The sequence below is a fragment of the Achroia grisella genome, unplaced genomic scaffold (genome assembly GCF_030625045.1).
Source record: "Achroia grisella isolate CSIRO2021 unplaced genomic scaffold, CSIRO_AGI_Agris_v1 utg4223, whole genome shotgun sequence".
Lineage (NCBI taxonomy): Eukaryota > Metazoa > Arthropoda > Insecta > Lepidoptera > Pyralidae > Achroia > Achroia grisella.
The window spans coordinates 153,741-178,448 of record NW_026712852.1 but is presented as its reverse complement, the minus strand read 5'-3'; the positions used below and the strand labels follow the sequence as shown (position 1 = coordinate 178,448).

The window sequence follows — 24,708 nt, the reverse complement described above, 5'->3', positions numbered from 1 at the left end:
AAAACATATTATTCTTAGTTTTTACGGCGTTAGCTAATATCCATTAAGTCAGTCAGTATACGCAACGTATGTATCATGTACTATATGATAAAAATTATTCTCAAGAAACCTTATAAGATTTATTAATAAAGAGTAATCCCATAAGTAGGACAATAGACATCTTAATAAGAAAATACTTATCCAAATATAATAAAATTCCAGATGGAAATTTCCGACAGTCGAACAACAATCAAAAGTAAATGAGGTCGAGGGAATAGGGATAAAAAAAAAAACAGTTTTTCCAGTCGAATTCTGTAGTCGAATTCGCAAAAAGTATCGCTGGGTCCGATTAACACAGTATCCTTGAAGATGTCGCTTGCAAAAAGGGGCGTAAGGGGACAAAAGGCCCTGAAACATTTCTCATTGAGGCTGAGGGCGGTGAGCGGGTATGGGGCGCTACCACCCCACGCTACAGCGTGACACCCCGGTAGGTACGAGGCAGTCTCCAGCCACGGTGTCCATAATTTAAGCTTTCGAATGGACCACAAAAAATAAACGAGCTCCCATAATAGGAAGAAATGGAAAAGTAAGTTACCTCCATGAATAGAGATGTGTGAATCTAATATTCGAGTCTGGAAATATATTATTATGAGACGAAAGCTTAATAGAACCAATACCTTATTTAGAATAAGTAGTATTATCTGTATTACCTGACCTATACCTATATTATATATTATGCAAATAACATATAACAAAAATTGTAAGCAACAAGTACTCAACCAAACTAAAACCATGATTGTTTTTTTAGTGCCCTTATGTTCGTTATTTCGTATAGATACAGTAATGATTAGATTGGAACACTAAAGTTCTTATGTACAAGAACGTATTCCAGTCGATACTCGAGTTTTATTCCTCTCGGTCGTTTATATTTTATAGATCGCCATACCGAAGTGCTTGACATGCTCAATTTCGTTATAAATGCTTGTTTTCGTTATAAACGCTCACTCCCACATCTCATGCACAATACCAACGTTTATATTGCTGATTAGGTATATCTGTTTATTTTGGACTGAATGTTGTCTTTGAAATATATTTTCACATAAATATATATAAGTATTTTTATCCCTTGTCAAATGCCCAAGGTATAAGCTTTGGTGGCGCTATGTAGTATGTCTAGAGCAATTTATTATTGATAAAGAATATTTGATAACATCAGCTTTATAGTCACCCTAAGTAAGGCTAGAGTAGATCAACGCATGTACGATACGGTACATACTAACATCATGGATATTGTATTTATTTAGCTACATACCTATACGGCTAGCTACTTTGTGTAGCCCCTCTCACAGCACAGATACCCTATCTCTTTTTTAGGAATTAATTAATGGGGTTCCGAGCTCTCTGCTTATTTTTGATTCAATATTATTATCGAGAAGCGATGGACAGGGTGAAAGCTGTAGTAAATTAGTAAACACGATTATGTAGTTTGATATTTTTTTATTCTACCCTCCCAATACCCTAATAATATATATTTTCCTAACAGACGCTATGGAAAATTGCCGTCAAATTCAATTACAGTGCCTACGTCTATACCTATTTGTTAATTTGGCACGTAATAGACACTCCATTTTCTATATAAATAATTGATTATAATTAGGGACGAAAGGTTGGATCTATTATTTGGAATAAACTGTAAAATTAAAACAAAAGAAGAAAACGTAAAAGCAATAAGGGCTCTAATGACTGAGGGACAATTCTCGCTGCAGGTACTTCTCTATCAAAATAGGAACAAAAATTGAATTGCACTTACATACGAAACGACAGACTTTTATCCTCCACGGATAAGTGCTCCGTCGGTGCAACTTATATTTTATGCAGACAAATTTCATTATCGGGAGTTCTTACACCTTGCCTTGCCATATTAGAAATACATATCTATACATCTGTACGTATAAATAAAATTGGAGTGTCTGTAATATTGAAATAACCTTTTGTACTACATGCATATGCCTATAAATACGGTACACACAAAAATATTTTTTTTTACAATTTTTGTCCGTCTGTTTGTTCCGGCTAATCTCTGATATGGCTGAACCGATTTTTGACGGAATCTTTTTGGCATGTAGCTGATGTAATAAGGAGTAACTTAGGCTACTTTTATTTATGAGAAATAAAGTTAAATTCCACGCGGACGATGTCGCGGGAACAGTTTGTGTTATATATATAAATTGATCCCTGTACGTGGAAGGTCTATAAGAGAAACTATCAAATATCATCTTAGTACTACACAAATATAGATTATTAAAATTTTTGTCTATGCTAGTCTTTAGGTAAGGTCCACCTAAAACGTTGTTTCCTTACAATCTATTTATGAACAAAAAAATTTTAACTATTCTTGTTCCGTACACCATATTTTGATCGAAACGAGCATTAAAAATTTCCGATTTTTTGTTAACCTTACAATTGCAATCTGCAAATCAACCGTTCTATGTGACGCAAGGGCTCTTAAAAGTAGTAGGTAGTAAAATGAAAATGATTCAATTACGTTTGTATTGTTTATTAAGAAATTAATAATATTAGGAGGCGGTTTATTGTCGTCCACAAACAGAAGTCAATTACAATTCTATTTATAATACATCTTATTGAATAAAATCGTACAGTATAAACATGATAATTGAATATGAAAACTCATTAGTGAGCAAAAAAAGTAGTAAAAAATAACTTTTAATAGCGTCATGATTGTACAGATTCTAACGGAACGGTTCACAAAATTCTATAATAATGGTGTATATATATAGTAATGGTATTCAGAGAAATAAGAAGTAAATTCTATTATGAAAATTATTTACTCAATAATTAAAAACATCATACATAAAGGATATTCACAACAGAATTTGAAAACACTAGTTTGCCCCTGCAAAACCATTCCAAATAGTGTATAATAATTATAGGTAAATAATTGAACTCATAGGTCAAATTCTCTCAAAAGCTCTTTACATTGACAGAAATTGAATAAACATTGTCTTCTGTTTTACAACTTCTAGCACAAAGATACTAAACAATTGTTGTTTAATAGAATGTATGATTGAATATCAATATTAATTACCTAATAAAAAAAAAAATGGTAGTAATTTCACAAAACATGCCGCTAGCGTGTTTAGTAAAAACATTCCGTTATATTAAAAAAAAAATCGAAAGTTCCCTTAAAATGAAATTTATAATTTAATTTAGAGCAAAACATGAAAGGTTATTCCAACTATTTATTTAACAACTAATAGTTATTATTATTATGAGTATGAATTATTTTTTAATTCTATACTACATAGAAATTAAAAATAAAGTTATATTTAAAAAGTGTTTACATTCAAAATCAGTCAAGTACACCTGACTTTTTTAATAGTTCGCTCAGACCACTGAACTCATGGTCAATAATAGCGTCAAACCATAGTTTATTGTCGGCATCTCTATGATCTATGGCCTCCAGCTGTATATACGTGTATGGCGCCAGAGCTATATGATTTCTCAGACTCAACATTGAGTTAACATCAGACATAAGAGACTCAAGTTTTTCAACTATCTGTGGATTCAAGTCGTTGAACACAATTCCCGAGTCACGGCTACTGAGGGCTTCCTCGCTGTACAGGCAGTGAATCAAGTCAAAGGTATAACCACCCAATGTCTGCATTTGGTTTAAGTAAATGTCATCTTTCCGCATATTAATTGTAGCTTTCATGGCTTTGAAGATTTGCTTGTACCTGGAATGTGAAAATTGAAAATAATTTTGATTGATGTATATCAGCGTCTTCTATACCAATGGATTTTAATATGTTTTCACTATCATTTCAAATAATCTGGAAGACAAGAAAACTTATATGTATAATAATAATACATGGATATTGAGTTCTCTTCTACCTGTCTGACCTCTGTCACATACGTCTACTCGTGCTCTTAATTGAAACGCGTTTCTATCCTTCTTTCATTATTATCATTATACCTCACCTACAACAAACCGCAATATAAGAGACATCACTACTTACAGGACTATGAGCCCGGCAAACTTGTCGAGCAACGCGGCCGACGGACTCAGCAATGCTAGCGCCAGCGACAAGCGGCGCGGCGGCGGAGCGACGGCCGAGCGGCAGGCGGGCGGGGGTTCGGCGGCTCCGTTGCGGCGCGACAGCGGGCGCCGAGCGGCGGCGGCGCGGCGAACGTGTGCGCGGGCAGCCCGCTCGAAGGCCTGAGCGCCGCTGTATGCTGCACATATATCTTCTGCAAACGACATATAGTTACGTTACTAAGAACCATTGAGTGCTGCGAAATGCAAGGTGATACAATATTTATCACCTTGCATTCTTGCAGTCTTGAACATTATCAATATGACAATTATTTTTGAGACAGGGACAGGGAGGACAGGGAAACATGTTCTCTTCAAATGTGATAGTAAGTTTCTTTCATAATCATGACTAGAGCGTCATTAATCCTTAATCAATAACAATGTAAGAAGACAAATAATTCACCAGTACAACAATACCACTGATGTATTGATCATTCTCCATATTTTTATGGTTTTATTTTCATTATTATAAACCTATATGGTTTCATTATTATAAACCTATATGGTCATTGAAAAAGAACACATACCAGGATTTATTTGTAGTGCTTTGTTACACATATCACTGATGCTTTCAGCAACATGAGGTAGTACTGTTGAATAATTTTCTTCAAACGACTCCAAACTCATAAAATGGTAACGACTTTTCGTGCTTGCATAAACCTGTAATAAGAAATGAAAAAAATATTATGTTTAAAAAATAAAATATCCTTAAATTACGATTTACAATACTTGAAATCATTTTAATAATTTGTATGTACAAGAGGTTTATTAAATTTACTTCATATAAACTTATTGAAAAATCCTTTCACATTGTATTGAATAACTGAAAAATGTATAAATAATAAAAACTAACTTTTTATTAAACCTGCATTTCACGTTGAGACTTACCATATTGACATACATATTAGAAAGGGTGTTCAGTACTGCACACTGCTCCATTGGGTCCGCACGCAAATATATCTTAGTGAAGATATTCACAATTGACAACACCTGAGCTGGGCTGTCTACACTGACCCATTCTACAAGCTCCATGATCTGAAAGAAATTAAAACTATAATGTTTAAAACATGGAAGATTATATTATATTATTTCACACTTAATTTATATATATATATTTTTAATGATTTTAATGGCAAATAAACTTACAGTAAGTGGTAACCGTTTCCTATATATGTACATAAACAGCACCACTGACACCAATCACTCATGCAGTGTCATTCCAGATGTATAATAATATATCTATACAAATATATAAAATTCCAGTATTTGTTTGATATTTTAAATTAAAATTTCTTCTCTAAATGGATATGAAGTACATTAGCAAATTATATTTAAAAACTTTTTGTCTATCTGTCCCTTTGTTCTTGCTAATCTTTTAACCTGCTGCACTGATTTTGACAGGACTTTCACCTAATTTCAACTAATTTATAAGGAGTAATATTTAGAAATTTTATATATGACATTAATAAATGTTATTTTCCAAGTGGACGAAGTGGAATAAAATATAATATAAAAGACGTCGTGCCTGTAATTTTGCTGCCTTACCCTTTATATACTACAGGTTACAAAGCAAGCTGATTGGTAACTGAAATAGGTGAGAATAAGGTACTCACACAAATTAATATCTAAGTAACTATCTACTACTACTAAAAGTAACTAACCTCTGGAAAGTAATCCTTTTCATTCCACAAAGGCAAGAACTGCGCAAGAAACCTGGTGATAACAGGTATGCCCTGCAGCATTGTATGTTGTAGAACTGCTATCCTGTGAAGGAGATCCTGCTTCTCTGCATAACTATGAGGAGAGCCATCTAAGAAACCTGTAAAGATAAAAGCAACCACTTTTAACAAGATTTAAAGCGCAGTATATGGCATTATTTATGAATCAACTTATTGGATGCCAACATAACCAACTTTATAATAAAGTAGGTGATTGTTGATATTGTTGATTGATAAAGGACATTTGTGACTGCTAAAATATAAAACTAGTGTCCTTTTGAAATTATTTCAATATGTGTTTAGATGGTGTTATGAACCATGTACTAACATTTACTGACTTACTTGATTTTTATTTGTTAAAAGTTAATAAAGGCCTTAAAGTATTTCATTCTAAATATGAACATGAAAAGGATCTAAACACACAGATTTATGTTAAGATATATGTAGATGTGATATGTGCAAATTGTCTATCATCATCATCATCATCGCAGCCCAGAAGACGTCCACTGCTGGACATAGGCCTCCCCCAATGATCTCCACGACGATCGGTCCTGCGCTGCTCGCATCCAATGCCTTCCAGGGATCTTGACCAGATCGTCGGTCCACGTAGCTGGAGGCCTTCCCACGCTGCGTCTTCCGGTCCGTGGTCGCCACTCGAGGACTTTACTGCCCCAACGGCCATCTGTCCTACGAGCTATGTGCCCTGCCCATTGCCATTGTCTATATCTTACCATAATAATTTAGTTTATAATATATATGTAGTTTATGTAAGTGTATTTAGTTTCATATGTAATTATTATTATTTACATAAATTTTAATTGAAATATTATACTTATAATTTTTGCATTACACACCTTTTTGCATATCACCTACATGTTCTATATTTAAATCTGTCTCGTCGCCTAGAAAAGATCGCTCTCAGCGATGAGGCCTATTATCGTTATTATATACATTCTTCAATGATCGATAAAATTCTTTATATGAGTACCACAATTTGTACTCAGTTACTAGTTATTATTAATCGTAACATAAGTAAGAACTGAGTAAACATCGTGTAATAATAATAAAGTATATTCTATATATAATTATTACGTAAGCGGTTACCGTTTTCATTTCTAAATAAATGTCATCTGAACGTAACTCACAGGCGGAGAGCACGTGGTGCAGGTCGTGGGCGAAGAAGGCGCGGTGGTGGAGCGGCTCGAGCGCCAGCAGCGCCGCGCCCGCCGCCGCGCGCCGCAGCAGCGCCCGCAGCCGCGCCGGCCGCCGCCCGCGCCGCGCCACCCGGTGCCGCACCACTGCACCCGCCCTGGGGTGGTTTCATTATCATACTTATTTAACACTTTATTGACCATACGATAGGCGGACTTATCGCTACGCCTTCGCTACCAGTCGACCTTCGGAAGTGCAGAAGTACTCGACGGTGGCTTTAGATTGATTGTATCAATTAAGTTTATACAAATATTAGACTGATCTAAAATAGAATACACATTAATAATATAACATGTACCCACAATACGTAATATATATACACATACTTTTAGTAAACGATAGTAAACTAAAAAAATTGCGATGAACATTTTTTTTTAATATATTTATTGCAGATAGTTTGAATGCGTTCAGAGAGTGAGTTCCAGAGCTGATAATTAGTGAGCGTTTTGAGCTATCGTCAGGTGAAAATGCCTCAGTGGTAAGTCCACCTTATTTATATATTTATTTGTATTTATATACACCATTATTGCTGTTTGTGCATTAAATATTTAATAAATACTTTACCCCTTAATTTACCCATACCCAGTAATGGAAATTGGTGGTTCCATTTCTAATAAAGCAACCTGTCATGCGAACCTACACTACACAGAATTATCGTGATTAATTCATTAGGCCATAGCATAAGTGCACTAAGTTCACTTTTAATTGTATCACTTCCCATTAATAATAATAATAAAAGCCTTTATTTACTGTTAACTTTACAAATTTATACAAGAGTTTAGGCAGTAACTGTGGTCATATTAGTCTATATTTATTAAAAAAAAAATTCTCCACATCTGAATATCAACAGTATGTCATGATGTGACATAGGCCTCCTCCAAGTATTTCCATAGCATTCGGTCCCTTGCACTCTGAGTCCAAACTTTCCCTGCTACCTGCCTAATTTCCATTAGTGCCTTACAATTTATGAATTTAGTTGACAATGTCTAGTTTAAGGCTATTTGATCCCGTAAATGATTTCAATGGCATTTAAGATTTACAATATTGATACTTACTCTGTAAAGTCAAGATAATTTTTAATTTGTTCTTTGTCTGAATATTGTTTCGAGCTAACATTTAGAAACTCCATATTTGGCACTAACGGTTCGGCCTTCTTATTTCTAGCACGTTCCTGGAAGCAAAAATTTTCATTACAATGAAATTTGATTTACTAATTTGACACGATATTGCAACCTTCAAGCAAAACTCTTATTCCCCTTACTTCCCCTCGTATTGAAAGTGATCATGGGTGGTGGTAATCACTTACTATCATGTGGGCCGCTTAACTGTAAGATTGTTTGTCACCTATGTTATAAAAAAAATCTTAATTAGGTACTTTGCTGTAATTTATTTAAAATTATATTTACCAAACTTAATGGATTTGTCCACAATAAATGGTATCTCTCTTCACTCAAATGATTTCTGCGCTCCTGAAAAACCAAGTACTTAAATAAATAAATAAAGTCCAAATAATTTAATAATACAACAAGATATATAATATAATATAATAATACAATAAATAAATATACACCTGACATCTCTTGAATCTTGTATGAAGAGTTACATTTATTTTTCTGAAAGCTGTATGTATGGACATAGCTGGTACATCCTCTGGGACACATTCGGGTCTATAGGACTTAAATAAACCCAATAAAACTTGCAATTGTCTGTATACATTCTGTAAAAAACATATATTTTTCATTAACACCTTCCATTTCCCAAATTGTATTTGGCAAAAGCACCAAAGTGACCAGCCATTAAAAAGAAAAAAAAAACATGTGATATAGCATACTTGTTATTCAACATGCATATACTTTATATAAAACAAAATACAACAATATAAAACTATAAATCATTGTGTTTATAACACAATGATTTATAGTTTTAGTAGGTTCTTACATAGTCATAAAAGAATTTACAAAATCTTATATAAGAATTTAAGTATATTCTTAAGGTATAAAAGATGTTATGTCAAAAGAGAGAATATTCATTTGAGTAGATATTATTAAAATTAGTAATTCAAAGTATGGATCAAACCTTTTTAGCCTGTTTTTTGCCATAGTCAATTATTTCAAGAACTCTTCTTCTTGTTACATCAACTGGTTTTGTCAATGTATATATCAGTTTTATAACATGTGCAGTCTGAAATAATTAATAGTAGAAAAAAAAAGGACATGAAGAATATATATATATTTTTACTACAAAGTAAAGAAGTTCAATTGAAAACTAATTTTATTTATGTTAAAGATACCATAAAGAATAGTTTATAGTCTGTATTTCTTACATTATATCAGTAAATAGTTGTTAATCATGATAATGGGCCACCTGATGGGAAGTAATAAGTAAATAATTATTAGATGTAAACTACGACAGTAACCCTAATGGTATTACCAGTGGGGAACAATGGCATAGTAGCCATTTTTAGTTCGAAAAACGGATTTAGATGGCGTCATTGGTATCGAATGGAATTCAACATTGTTTTGTAATCGTTTAAAACCCAAAACTATGTTTTTAAAAAGGTTTAATATATTTTTAAAAAGTCATATATAGATGTTAAAATGAAATAATGCGTTTTGAAAAGTAATTTTCATATATTTACTCATTTTGTTGTTGCCCTGTATTTGTTTACAATTTAATCATTGCTAATTGGGGCTTATTGTTTCCAAAAGACTTTCATAGATGGCGCTGTTTTCATTTGTATCACCGTATTTTAAATGTTTATTTTATATTTTCAAATAATAAGTACTTACTATATTATTATGATAAATTAAACATAAAAAAAGTTTAAGTAAATATAAAACAGCTAAACAAGAAAACCATATTATGCCAGTAATACTTATATAATATAATAGAAAGTGTTGCCATATCAAAAATAAATGCATAGATTACCGATTTTTTCGAATAATCGATAACAGGATATTACAACGCATTATTCGATGGTGCTTTTAATTAGTCTTTGCAAACAGTAAAATTTCATCATTTTGTATTATACTCTTATTTGGAACGAATTGCAATGCATAATTTTTACTCGACGACGGCAAAATAGAGAGATTTTGACAGGTATGCAAGTACTATATATTTATCTGTTCGCTCATAACTTCAAAACTTGAAGAGGGAAATATTAATTAGATTGATCTGATACAAGTGTACTCTATTATATCAACCTCCACGCGGTCACCCTGGTAATTATAGCAATTAATGACATTAGTGACATTGTTTTTCTATTAAAAAAATAAATACCTACTTATTGTAATTTAATGAATGAGAATTGAATGTGGTATAGAGTATATAAGGTCAGCTATACCTTTATGAAACCTCAATAAACAAGTGTTATATGGTATCTAAATTACTGACATTGATAGCTAAATATGAGGATCCTCGAATTTTTACAAATACTCATAAGAAACTTTACAAATACTCGAATTTAGCTTTTGTAGAAGGATATTTTCAACCTTACTAAATTGTACAAGGTTTTGAAACGATAATCATTCATAATACTATGATATATTACTTATCCTAATACCTACTATTCATGATAATTAGTTTTTTAATATCTCCATTCGAGGGTAGGTTATTCGTAATTTATATTATTAGATTTCATCACAAATAAAAATATCGATTTAAAATCGTAGGTTGGTCCATATTTTTTTATTATATCGAAATGACAACGAGTACTGGCAACATAAATGAAAGGTTAAAAATATAAAATATAGGAATAAAGGAATAGGATAAACGACTTTAAGTCAAATGCTTACAACATATTTTCACTAGCATTGGATTTTTTCTCTTTTTTCATCATTTAAGTTAAGTAGGTACTTCAATTCAACTTTTGAATTGTTCCTGTTCAGAGTTCATTGAACTTCTTATTTTTTTGTCAAACTCAATAATTTAAATGTGTCTAAGAAATACTACAAATATTTAGTAAACTATCGTGTCTTTGAGGATTATCTTATACCAGGTATAACTATAAGTTGTTAAAAACTTGCATATGTATGTGTGTATCTTTCATATTAAAATATAATAAACATAGGTACTTGGTGACCGCTTTAATGTGGTATTATTATGTTTTTATTATTGTTATGAATGTAACTTCAAAAAACTAACACTGATTTTATAATTTTTGATTGATTGAGAAAATACTGAAAATTATTAATCAAAATAAAGTACTAAACAGTAGTATTATTTTTATATTTTATTAGAACTGAATGAATATGATGTATGAATAATATGTTTATTGTGCTAATAAGGTTACAGTTTAGTTACTTTCATGTAAATTCATTCATGTAAGTTCATGAAAATGTAACATAGGTATATGATATTGTTTTCAGATTTTCCTGACATCAACAACTTAATACTGAACAAAGTTTAAACAAATAAGAGATGATATTTTAAATCTCCTAGTCATTCAGATGAAGATAAATAACATTTTTACTGTGAAGAACAGGAGTTCAAAAGAATAAGAAATATATATGTATATATATATGAACATTTTACTGTATAAAATAATAATGCAAGTAAAAATAAGAAAAAAGCAGAAGAAAAATCTGTAAATTATTAATCACAATGCAATTAATAATATAATTAAATAAGTAAGAAAGCAATGGACTAGTGATGAGAAGAAATTCCAAGTAATTATATTATGTGTAACCGACTGCAAATAAGTTTATGATTTAAACACATGATTATTATTATATTGCTTCATCAACAAATCCAGGAATATTTTGTGTACCAGGAATTAATTATGAAATGATTGGAATATAATATAAAAATAACAGAAGTGTTTGAAGTTTTAGTGGTATAACAGACAAGCAGTGAAAGAAATATTATTGTAAATTATTAACAATTGTTTATTCTGTGATTAATAAATTATTTAAAAGTGTTTTGTTACCTGAAATAAAAATTTTATGATCTTCAAGTGTTGTGTTCATGCAATGTTAGTTTCACCTCATTCGATTTAAAATGTCAGGAATTATTTACTACATAATGATTTTGTATTAGATGGTAATCATATATATTTTTTAAAGCAATGTGTATAATAATTCCCATTTACATCAAAAAACTTTGTGTAAATCTATATTTCTCTGTCTATAGACTTTGGTCGTGGAATACTAATAAGAAACTAAATCTAGAGACTGTAGTATATCACAGCATCCCAGAACCTTGTATTTAAGTCATATAAGGACTTAGTACCTACCTAATACTTGCTACTTTTTTAATCAATTAATTAATTTGATCTCAATCATCATGATGAACAATGATGATAATGTTGAGAATACTGCCAATGATGAATATATATAAATACCACCGTCACTATCGTCAACAGTCATTATTGATCTCATCATCATCACCGTTACCCTCCCTCATCCATATTGTCAAAAGTTACTACCTACTATTATTAACTGAAATGGTAAATAAGCTGACGATCCATCCAACCACGACGCTATCCGACGTACATACATACACATATATTATTAAGCAGCATTACGTCATCATGTCGTGCCCGCTATATCCCGCATACGTTATCATTCCGGAGAACATAGATGTTATGTCCAAATATCCTGTAATTTCGCAGCTTAATTTCAACTGAATAACAACTTACATAAATACCAAAAAACTAGCAGTAAAGGCGTAGTTTGTATATACCGAAGGTTCTACAAATAGGTATAACATCAAAATAAGTACCTACATGTCATTAGCACCGATGTAGTATCCCTGAAAGAACCTATACATATAACAGATTGATGGTTTGCAGATATTATTTTCAGTTTTATAAATTGCCAGTTTACCATAATTAACTATATATTGAGAAATAATTATACACTGAAAATTATATGAGGTACCCATATGCACATCAATTGATTACAGCTAAAATCTATCACTATCACATAACAATTTAAATAAAAAAAACCGTATTAAAATCGGGCTATTCGTTAAGGAGCTATTGCTCCTTCACCGATAGCCCGATTTTAGTGCAGACGCATTACGACATATTATTATCTTCGTCGGGAGAAAAAAAGTAGGCATGTAAAAAAGTAACTGTAACATAGTACATAGATACATAGGTACATTAGCCGTGTCTGGAGACTGTCAGCGAACAATATTATACCTACATTGAATTTTCGATTGTACCCAATCAGGAGTTCGATACAGTTATATATCTATTAATATAAAACAGATGTCATGTAGACAATTCTCTGCCATCTATTTTCATGCTTTATTACTAATCACCCACTAGTAATCAGAACTGCTTCAGATATAGCGACATCTAGCGCCTACGGCGGCGAAATAAAATAGCCCGAAGAATAGCCCGAGTTAGGAAGGAACCATTTTCTTGTATGGGATGGGGTATCTGTATGTAATATTATATTATCTGTGGTATTACCATGCCTGATGATTCACATTACAATCCTCGTTACGGTAGCAGTGACCAACAAGTTAGTATAAAGACTTAATATAAAATTATACAATAAAGTTTCATTACAACTTTCCCTTCTTTTGCACAGATACATTCATGATTTGTTACTCTAATATAATAGCTGTATAGAATAAATTATACACTCACCAGTACTTCAAATGTACACAGAGTATAAAATAATTCATATCCTGAATCCAAAGCAGTCATATCAATATAATTGCAGTCCATTGCAACTGAAATATAAACAAGTTTTATATTTTATTTCAAGTTAAGTTTTAAGAGTACCTATCAGTACTATAAACACCAATAGCATAAACAGCAAGCATACAGATAAACTTTTGTTTAATAATTAACACGCATTTTGATTAAATTCTATAGTAGTACACTTTGGTGCTAAGTCCTGTATATTACTGGAAGAAATAATAGTTTTAAAATTACCTGTTAACCAGTCAAGTAAAAATCCCATCCTGGAGAAACTTGTGTGGTTTTCATAATTAGCAAGAAGCCAACGAAAGGAATATTCAACAGTTCGGTCCTCGACTCTGTCTGGAGGTACTAAACTTACGCCTAAGCTAATCCATTTCGATATAGCTGAAATTCAATAACAGTACACATATAGTTAGCATTATATTCCTATATCCAATACCCATATTTTTGTTAGTATAAATATATGTTAATTACTCACGTATACTCAAGTTTAACCAAATTTTAAACAAAGCATGGAAATCGTCGTAATCCAAGCCAGTTGTATCAACAATGTACGCCAAATCCTCGATTTTACTTTGAAACAAGTCCTTGTCAAAACCCTTTCGAAGAGATTTTATGTAATCAATTATCTCATCTACGTCTGTCATCATTAAACCGCAAAATCTAAAATATTCAATTCAAAAAACAAATTTATTTATTCACAATGAATAAAAAATTCAAAAATTAAAATACGTTATTTGGTTCGTACTACAAAACAAACGGAAGTCCACAGAGTTCCACAGACACAGATTATTTACAGAACTGTAACCACACTGACAGTGACATTTATTATGCTGCAAGATATAGGACCTTCTTAAATTGATTAAATCAAATAATTAACATACATAAAATATATATACCTACACTAGCAGAGTAAATATGATGCAATGAAAATTAAGTTTTTAGTAACATTAAATTTTATAATGACTTTCATGTAATTGGGATCCGCAGGGGACCCTATAATTTAATAATGTAATGACCCATTTATATTTGAAATATTTACGAGACAAGCTATTATTTCGAATTAATATGAAGTAGATTTTACAAAATAAAAATATACAGTGCAAAAAAAACTGATCAGAATCGGTGGCCGGTACCGTTGAAATTATATTTGGTAGCGAGACTAAATCACTCACTTCAAATACGTTACTTGTGAAATGTAGAACCATACCCTATAGAACTATATTTATTGATTCAAAGCAACACTTGTAATCAAGGGAAAAATATTTTTAAAATAGATGTATTATTTTGTACTAATTTTCAAATTTATTATTAAATATTTTGTATACGATTATTACATCTTCAAAAGTAACTTCACAAACACGCTTTGTGTCAAACATGTTTTCAGTCTATGGTTCAATTATAAGTAATGTTGCAAACTTATATAATTTACCGTAATGTTGTATTTATTTCGTATGTGATGAACTTAGGTATTTTAGAATTCCTTGGTATTTATTGGTCAATAAAGTAAAAGCAATAATATTATTAATTGTTATATAAGCGAATATGTTCAATGCACCTAAAATAGAGAGAAAAGTAAAAGTTCTCTTAACTACAGAAACATAATCAATAAGTTCTTAATAAGTAATACTAGTCGTAAGTAGTAGTCTCAAAAGCAAGTAAAATTAAAAACAATGTGTGTCATATAAAGATCACATTAAATTTAGAATCATGAGAAATCAACCCTCTATACGAGTTATTGAAAATAATATATTTAGAATGTAATAATTAGTATTTAGCTGTATCAATATTTTGTTTTTCTTAACTTATATAGATTACACTGACAATCTTTTCATTATTACAAATATATAATAAATATTTATTAGGAATCGGTGGAAGAGAATAACATATTTGCCCCAAAAACCCTTTTTTTTTGCCTATGAAGGCAGGGCAATGATGTTGAAATTCATGTAATTTGCATATTAACTTTAGCTAAATTGACTTATTTGTAATGTACATACATTACAAGGTTGTTATCTATTTGAAAAAAACTTTTTAGATAGAATACATATTTTACTATATATAACATGAATTCTATCTAAAAACTTTTAAAACAATGAGGATTTTTTTTTTAATCTGGGCGTAGTCGTATAGGCCTATTATTGTTTTAGATTTATTTCTTCCTTAAACGTAGTTTATAATTTTGAATGGTATCCCAGAAACCATAAACAAGATACAAGCCGTCTTATTTTTCGAAGTGTCAAAAAGTGAACGAAATTGTCGTTTGAAGTAAACAGTATGGATATTTGCCAATTGGATAATTTATAAAATATGGTTAAATTATTATAATTAAAGAGTGTTTTATCAGTGTTTATAATAAACGCCGTTAAAATGTGGCCCATGCTTCTAAACATGACGCGCGACGAATGTCGCCGTACGCTTCGTAGACTCGGTATATATTTAGTGATCTTGATGGCATTCATTTCCCTCCTATGATTTTCTTCATATTATGCTCTTATTATTAAAACGATTACATTGCTATTTATCTTTACAAGACCAATACTAATTCATGGCTTACATGTTTGTTTATAGAATTGGAAGCCTACTCGAATATGATCAGTGTGCTTAGAGCACAAGGGCCATTGGAAGAGAAAAGAAAAAAGTTGCTTGAGGAATTGCGCGCTGTTTTACACATAAGCCATGATCGGCATAGTGCCGAGGCGCGCCGCGTATCCAATGATGAATTATTAGCTACAATAGCAGACCAGTAAGAATATATTTTAATTTTCTTTTTAGGGTTGTTGATTTATTTTTATACATTAAAGTACAGAGTCAAAGATGGCTGAGAATCACAAATCACAGCCATTGCAATATTTAACATGGCATTATATTAGTTTTAATATTACCTTAATTAATAAATTTACTATATGTGCAATTTAAAAACTTGTTTATTAATGTTATTATTGTTATTGATGTCTTAGCCCTGTAGATAAAGATGATGGTTATGAAAGAAACATTATTTTTTTTTATTAATTGCTTGATTTTAAAATTTAATTGAAATTTGAGCTTTTGTGCCTTGTTTGCATTTGACAGATAACCTATTAGCTTTTGGTAATGAAAACTTTTTTTAATATATTTAATAGTGGTTATTTCATAGGTATGTTGTTTCATATGATATATAAGGGCAGTTTTTTAATTGTACTATTTTTAATTTTAAATAAGTACATATAAAACTTTTAAGACTAAAGTAAAAAAAATCCTACTATTTAATGCTTTTGATTGACCTATATTTGCTGACATTTATACAATGTAATTATCAATATTATAATTAATAATTGTTGAGATTATAATTTTGCTAATAAATAGATGCTTTGTCACAGTGCTATATTTCAGAATACTTCTAATGTGGCATAGTTATAGATAATGATTTTACTGAAAAAAAAAACATTGTGAGCAGATTTTAAATTGAATTTTCAGTTATGTTGAATTATGTTATTCTAGAATTTTCAGTTATGTTGTTATGTTATAGTGACATTTTTGTCTGCAGATTTAAAATTTCAGATATAAATTATTAAATTGATAATATATAGTTTTAAAAAGTTTTCTATCTTCTAACTGCTTTTGTGAAATTGACACACTTGCTTCACAAACATATGTATTTATAACTTCATTTTATCTAAAGTATGGATACTGATTACTATTTATGACATTACTTTTAATGACTAATTTATTACAAATACTTATATATTTTTTTTCAGCCTAAATATTACTATATAATGGAGGCAAATTTATATTATATATATAATATAAATTTGCCTCCATTAGTATGTAATTTGCTACATTTTTTTCTTCAATATAGATAAAATGCAGAATAATAAATCAAATTATATGTTATGCTTAGATTGGCAGGTCCCAATACAGGTTTAGCATGGATATGCGAAGGCCGCCGGCGGGTGCCGCTGCTACCACGCGGAATCCCGCAAACAATGTACACAGAAATAGCAGACAAAGCTGCAGAAATCAATATAGCCAAAAACAAAGAACTTCAGAAAAATCTGGAAGCTGAGAAACTTATAGCCCCAAAGTCCAATGAGGATGAGTTACAAGATGCAGAAGGTGAAACTGCTGAGAGTGCTCTCCAGTCAAATGACAATATGGATGAAATTATATTCCCCCCTATTGCAATGGAGGACCAAACTACCAAAGTTAGTATATATATTTTTTGTATAAATAATTAATTATGGAAATTGTTTTATTTAATAAAATAATAAGAAATATTAAATAGCATCAGACATATATCACACATAGGTGAGTCCCAAAGTCTAATAACTGGTAAATATACTTAAATTTTTTTTTCATATGTCATGATGCATAAGACCAAGAAAGATATGTTAATATTTGTTGTAATATAGATTATGAAATAATATAATCAAGAAGAACCTGGGAAATCATGCTGTATAATTGTACAGAGCACCTTCTCAATATTAATATCTCAAATACAAATAAATGTTCTAAACTTTATACTTGTTATTACAAACCTCATTAAATGATGTATATTTTTTCTGTAAACCTATAATATTTTTTACAGATATGGGAAACAGAACTTTCCAGTCGTAAAAGAAAAAATGCTGAAGGTAGTGCAATTCCAGATGATGGCACCACACCAGTTAAAAACATGAGAAATATACCGGCAAATACCAATCAGAAACATTTGAATTTATCACAAATATATTCTAAATTCTCCCAACCTCCAACAAGTAAGCTTAATTTTTATTTCTAATAATAAAAAGGAATAATAGAATATTTTGTCATTCAATGATAAATACCTATTAAAAATGCGTAAAAGTCAAGAGAAGTTTATATAAAGAAAAATAAATTATCCTTACATAAATACTTTATGATCATAATTTCTGCCTTTATCAATTGATATATTATACCATTAGGTCATACATATAGTAGCTGCACTTGAAGTTACCGTACTGCATGATGCTGCAGTACATTTTATTTTCCTACAATCTATAAAAAGACATAGTATGTTGATTCTGTCAATGTATGTTACTTTGCTTAACATATATTATCTTACTTTTTATTAAACATGTCTTTGCTCATACAGGTAAACCATCAGGCCAGTCAAAACATTCATATAATCAAGTAAGCAAAGTATCCACAAGTAAAACTAGCCAGGTCCACACACCACGGGGTCCACAAATTAAAAATAGATCACACAACAAATCTTCCAAAAATGCTTCACACAAAGCACAAACGAAAAAACAAGAGCTACCAATGTCACCCAGTAAACAGTACAATCCCACATCACTACAAGTTGAATATTCTGGTCCACCAAACACATTCCAGGCCAGTTACGCGCAATCCATTTTAGGTAACAAAAACAAACCTGACTACTTGAACGAAATAAAACCGAAAGTTTTGTCATCACCAGGCATGGTAACTGACTCGCCCACCATGCAACTTCTAACGCAGCCGGCGACCGTGCCTCATGAGCTGGCCGTGCCGGAGAATGCTCACCCCGACGATCCCAGCACACTCCAGGCGCAAGGTACACCACCCGTTAAAACAATGACTAACAAACCCTGCCACCTTATAATAAAGAAACGTGGAGAAGTAACTGCTGATAAAAAAGTACAAATGTCAGAGCTAAAGATACTGCAAAAACCAGCAGAAGGAATGAAGTTGCTATCAAATAGGCAATTGGTTGTAGCGCCAAGTTCTGCACAGAAAGCTTTGTCTACAGCAGGTAAACTAGTTACTACCAAAGTTATCGGCTCGATACCCAAAAGTCGCACTTCAACTCCGTCAACCCCGTCAGTTTTCACTGATAAAATGATCGTAGTGTCTAAGTCTTCGCCTGAAACAAAAATGACTAGTTCTAAAATAATACTAACATCCGGGGTTAGCACACCAGCGAAAGATGGTACACCAAGCAGCAATATGTCACCTAAAATTACAGAGACTCTAACACCGAAAGGTATACCTGCAACTGATTTGAAAGTCTCTGCAAAAACTGTTGTATTAAATCCAAGGTCAGGTCAAAAAATGCTCGTGTTGCCAGCCAAAGCTCGAACGAAACCTGGACCAGACGGTCAAATGCCATTATTGCAGTTTAAAAATATCTCTACTGCTATGAAATTAGTTCCTGTTAGTTCTCAAAGTATTACCCAAGTTACAAAGTCGTCATCAATGACTGTTGTTTCGAAACCTACAGTTGTCAGTGCTATGTCATCAAGTACAAAGATTCTTGGTGTGGAACCCATAAAAACCGCCAATTTGGCTGACATAGTACCAGTAAAAGGCATGACTCCAATCACTACACCTAAACTCACCAACCCAATAGTACGACCGACTAGCAGTAAAGGCTTAATAGTAGTACAAAAAGGTGCTGCTATCGGCAAAGCTTTAACATTTACAAAAAATGGTAACGATATGTCAAAAATTATCATGGGAAAGAATGTCAATCAGTTGTTACAAGCATCGAAATCGGAACAAGCAGAGGCAGCTAAATGTGCAGGAAATGTAATAGTTTTGGAACTTAACAATGAACAAACAGGTCGAGCGACTACTATGTCAGAAATCCTAGACAGCAGAGGATCTAATGTAGCGCGGGTTCCCGACGATAAAACTATAACTCCAATAACACAAGATACACCAGTACTATTTGACACCCAATTAAATGACGACACTTGCAATCCTAGTAGTTTAGATTCCACAACAGAAAGTATAGGTGGCATCGTGCCGATCGAAGAAAGTGGTCTACCTCTTATAGAAAAAGATGAAGAGGCTAAAGCAAGTTTTACTAAAGACTCCGAAGGTGGTAAAGACTCGTCTAGTGTCACTGACTGGGAGATGGAATTAGACACTGTTTCAAGGAAAGGGAAAGATGATGATGATAAATTAAATTCATTGCATTTAGATCTGGGTATGTCTAGTGATAGTGAAAATGATTTTATGGTGGATAGTCATAAGCAGAAAAGCAAGCACTCAGTACAAGATAGCATGCAACGTGGAACTCCTAGTGGTAAGACATTAACATGATTAAAGACAAATTTGACTTTAATTTCTTAATTTTCTAACTGGTTCCATTCTTTTAGGTGAGAGCAGTGAAATGTATAGTAGTACTAGTGGATTATCTCTCGCCACGCGGACTTTATTGAGTCAACTACAAGATGATGGCTCCTCCAGTAACGATTCGTCTTTCGCGCTAAAGTCAAAGTCGATCGAGAAAATAAAAGAAATTGACTCGAAAATAGATAAATCCGAATCGGATGCTTTGACGAAAGCAAAAGAGAAGCTATCAGAAAAAGTTGCTGAGGCAAAGTCACAGCAGAAAAGGATAGACGTCTACAGTACGGCAATCAGTTCGTCTGACATCAATTTAGAGTCGTTTTCGTATCTAGACGAAGGTATGATGGTGGGTGACGATGTGTTTGCTAGTGAGGAGTCAAAGGCGCGAGAGTCGCGACGCAATGACAACATTGATGATCAACTTAGTAGGTTACTTGGGGAAGACTCCGCTAACTCCACAGATTCACAAACTGTAAGTGAAAGTTTGCCTTTAAGTAAATGAGCAATAAAGTAGTTTTAATATGAGAATGGTAAAATGTTTCTTTAAAATGTAATACCACTTAATCCAACATGAATCTAATCTGAAGTGTATAAAGTGAAGAACGACGGTAATCTCAATTATTTTATTTTTTTGTTTATAATCGCGCGAAGACAGACAGATATGTTTGTACTCTACAATATCTTTAGTTTTTGTAAAGTAGAGGCTCTTAAGAAATTTAATGTGTACTACTAGAAATGTGTGTATGTACACATGAACAAATAGTTGTCTCTGTATCAGTAGTATAAACGCTGTATAAAATGTCCAGTTATGTAAAGGCATATATCAATATTTTTCAAACTTAAACTTATTACGATAAATAGATTAAGATAAATATATCCAATCTTGAGGTAATCTTCTTTTCCAATAGTTCTGCCTTGAGATGCGGTACCTAGGTACTGCATCTGCAAAAACTTTGCTAATATTTACAAGAGGATCAATTACATAATTAATGTAACTGATTCAGTTATAAATTGTTGATTTTAGCAAAGCGTCTGTAATGTTTAGATAATATAATACATTTTTTAATATCTAACGTCAATTGCGGGATGTCTGATGTCACTACATTATATGATAATATAAAAAAATCTAATGCGATATGATGACGTCTCACTATGCGCAATAACTCTTCTTACTTTACTGCATATTATCTGAACAAAATAATATCGATGGGAAGTACATTTCCCAGGCTTCTATCGATTCGTTCGTTCGTTTGCGGGCCAACTAGTACATATATTATATTACATACTAGTTGGCCCGTGCAACTTCGTCAGTGTTAAATTTTTCCCCCGTCTTTCCAACATTTTTCATTACCGCTCCACTCCTATTGGTTGTAGTTCTGGATTAATGGACTATCCTATACTAAATAAATTGTCAAAATCGTATCAGTAAGACCAGAGATTACTCCGAAGATCCAAACTCACAAACTTTACCTTTTTATAATATTAGTATTGTTAAGTTACGTATGCAAACGACATGCATCTTCCAAATTTCCAATTCCATTACAATTGTCGAGACTAATGCAACCATACCGACTGAGAAGTACTTATATAAATAGATTGACCTTATATTTATAGATATAATCTAGAAACGTAAACTAAATAATAGTAAATAAATCTATAAATTTTACATTGTCAGAATTCATTAGTATCTAGTAATTTATAAATAACATCACTTAAGAATTTATAAAGGAATATATTTTATTAAATTGTTATATAGCTCTTCAATTCTTATTGCAATAATTTACAAATATATTTAGATAAAGGTGTAAGTATATTGAATTATTTGACGTAAAATCTAAAGTTAATGATGTCCGTGTTCGTGTTATGTACGCGTGGAAGAGTTAATATAAAACGACATTATTATAAATATACCTATGTTAGATTTCTGTTTTGTTATCCAGTAAGTGAGAAGTAATAGTATGATAGACAGAAATTTTCAACTGATTTTCATTTCTTTATGTCGGTTAATAGAGCTAGTTTTATTATATTTAAAAATATCAGAACTTTACACTAAAGTTATAATTATCAAACAGATTTCAGGCGCATATTATCGATGACTGTGCGAAAAAGAGAAAGATATACTCATATAGTTTTGTCATATCAAAGAAATCGAGACGTTGCAATAACTGAAATGTTATATATCGTGTTTCTATTTTCGTTCTTTTTGTTATAAAAAACTAGTTATTATAATATACAGAATAAATAATATACAGTCACAATAGAATACAGAGTAATTACAATTTACATCGACTTATTTTGCACAGTCCTGTCTCTCACTCATAAACAGTGTTGCCAGGTTGAATATTTTCTGCCAAATGGATAAAACTTGTTACATAAATCAAATAGTCGAGATTGATGTGTACATTTACTACATCTATATTTACTTTAAAGAACCCAACAGAATTAGAGTGGTGTTAGACATCCGTACAATGGGCAATCAATACTATACAGTAGCTACTAAGCATATAATATTTATAATTAACCGAGTACATACACCAGAGTCATGGCCTAGTAGTTTACTACCCAAACTTAGAATAAAAAGTTATCGACTTCAAGTCTGACGGACACAAAAAACCTTAAATGTCAATTTACATTTCTGAGTTACTGTCAGAATATGGAAACACTGATAACAAACCCTCAAACTTATCTGAGATATGGCGATAGACTTGTCCTCTGCCACGTCGTATTCAAATATATCCTCATTCGGTACACAACATGTACACACCGAGTGCTCTATTACGCTAATACATCGACATTAGAAAATCTCCGACTGCTCAAATAACACCCATGCCTACATACTATATGTAGAAGGGACAAGAAGTTATACAGTTCGACAATATTTCTTAGTACGTATATTACCATCTTCGCCGATTATCAAACACTTTTTCTATATATTTATTATAAGATCTTAAACTAAATTGAAATAGTCTCTTTTGTGTCAAATATGATAAATTATTATTATATCATGATTATGCTGGACTTATTTATTTATGCGGGTTTGTTTTACTTTAATTATACTCTTAACTGACTATTCTTATTTATTGTAATTATAATGTTATTATTGTACATTTTAAATACAATAATCATAACATGACTGAAATTATTACAGGTTAAAAACTATGTTTATTAATGCTGTTGTAGGTAGTCAATGCTGTTCTTAATAATTGAGCGGAGCGCGAAGCTTCGGAGCGATCTTAGAGATCAGATTTGCACTCTTTGTAATGATACTTCTCCGAAACGGCTTGACCAATCGAGACCAAATTTCACCGACGGTCGACCTTCGGGCTTCCATCACTCAAAAATAATTCGATTGGTCGAGGTCGAGTTTTTAATAATATACGCGCTCCGCTCTACATGTGACCGGGTGTGTCAACACACCGGTAACAAACCTAGTTATAATTGTTTTAAGTAATGAATGAACTCATTATGTATATTTTCGCTGCTATGCACAAGTTTAACAATAGTTTGTTAAAATAATTTTAGTTTACTTAAATTGTAAATATTTGTGATGAAATTTTCGATATTTGGTAGATTTGAACTTAAAATATGGCTGTAATTTAAATGGTCACTTTTCCCGGTAATTATTTACTTTGAATAAATGTAGAATTTATATGCCAGCTAAGTATATTTATTCGTCATATTCATTAGATTACTTAGCGCTTAATTATACAAAAGTACAACAAAATATTATAGATTTATATCTATTGTATTTTGAAGAAGATAAATATATATATACAGATAGAAAATGTGTATATAAGATATTGTAACGAATGTACAAACCTGTTAGTATTCTAAATTTACTTATAAGCAAAATGTCTACGTTTTCGAGCCTTTCAATTAACATATCTGTCTGTCTATAGGCAGTTTGCTACAATTGTGGGATTCAGGAATATTTATACCGTAACCGTTTTTATCCTGCAATATTA

At 31.7% G+C, this 24,708-nt stretch overlaps 2 protein-coding genes across 2 annotated transcripts; one reads left to right on the top strand and one right to left on the bottom strand.

Moving 5' to 3' along the window:
• Positions 1–2,530: 2,530 nt before the first annotated feature.
• LOC131844880 (uncharacterized) lies at positions 2,531–14,452 on the bottom strand. Its single transcript, XM_059193861.1, has 13 exons — positions 14,163–14,452; positions 13,916–14,068; positions 13,625–13,710; positions 9,100–9,204; positions 8,594–8,740; positions 8,430–8,492; positions 8,079–8,194; positions 6,957–7,120; positions 5,755–5,912; positions 4,982–5,128; positions 4,621–4,753; positions 4,017–4,248; positions 2,531–3,734 (listed from the first exon to the last, which is right to left on the bottom strand). Exons 1-13 carry the CDS (start codon positions 14,332–14,334, stop codon positions 3,350–3,352), a joined length of 2,061 nt encoding a protein of 686 aa, XP_059049844.1. The 5' UTR covers positions 14,335–14,452; the 3' UTR covers positions 2,531–3,349.
• A 1,486-nt stretch (positions 14,453–15,938) lies between these two features.
• Positions 15,939–22,697, top strand: LOC131844886 (BRCA2-interacting transcriptional repressor EMSY). Its single transcript, XM_059193872.1, has 6 exons — positions 15,939–16,115; positions 16,256–16,430; positions 17,565–17,868; positions 18,252–18,420; positions 18,777–20,696; positions 20,770–22,697. Exons 1-6 carry the CDS (start codon positions 16,055–16,057, stop codon positions 21,243–21,245), a joined length of 3,105 nt encoding a protein of 1,034 aa, XP_059049855.1. The 5' UTR covers positions 15,939–16,054; the 3' UTR covers positions 21,246–22,697.
• The last annotated feature ends 2,011 nt before the right edge of the window (positions 22,698–24,708 follow it).

Coding starts and splice junctions, on each gene's coding strand:
- LOC131844880 (XM_059193861.1), bottom strand. CDS start 14,334: ATGATGACAGACGTAGATGAGATAATTGATTACATAAAATCTCTTCGA. Junction 8,741..9,099: donor GCAAAAAACAGGCTAAAAAG/GTTTGATCCATA, acceptor TGTTTTTTACAG/AATGTATACAGACAATTGCA. Junction 7,121..8,078: donor AATTATCTTGACTTTACAGA/GTAAGTATCAAT, acceptor AAACCACCCCAG/GGCGGGTGCAGTGGTGCGGC.
- LOC131844886 (XM_059193872.1), top strand. CDS start 16,055: ATGTGGCCCATGCTTCTAAACATGACGCGCGACGAATGTCGCCGTACG. Junction 17,869..18,251: donor TGGAGGACCAAACTACCAAA/GTTAGTATATAT, acceptor TATTTTTTACAG/ATATGGGAAACAGAACTTTC. Junction 18,421..18,776: donor ATTCTCCCAACCTCCAACAA/GTAAGCTTAATT, acceptor TTGCTCATACAG/GTAAACCATCAGGCCAGTCA.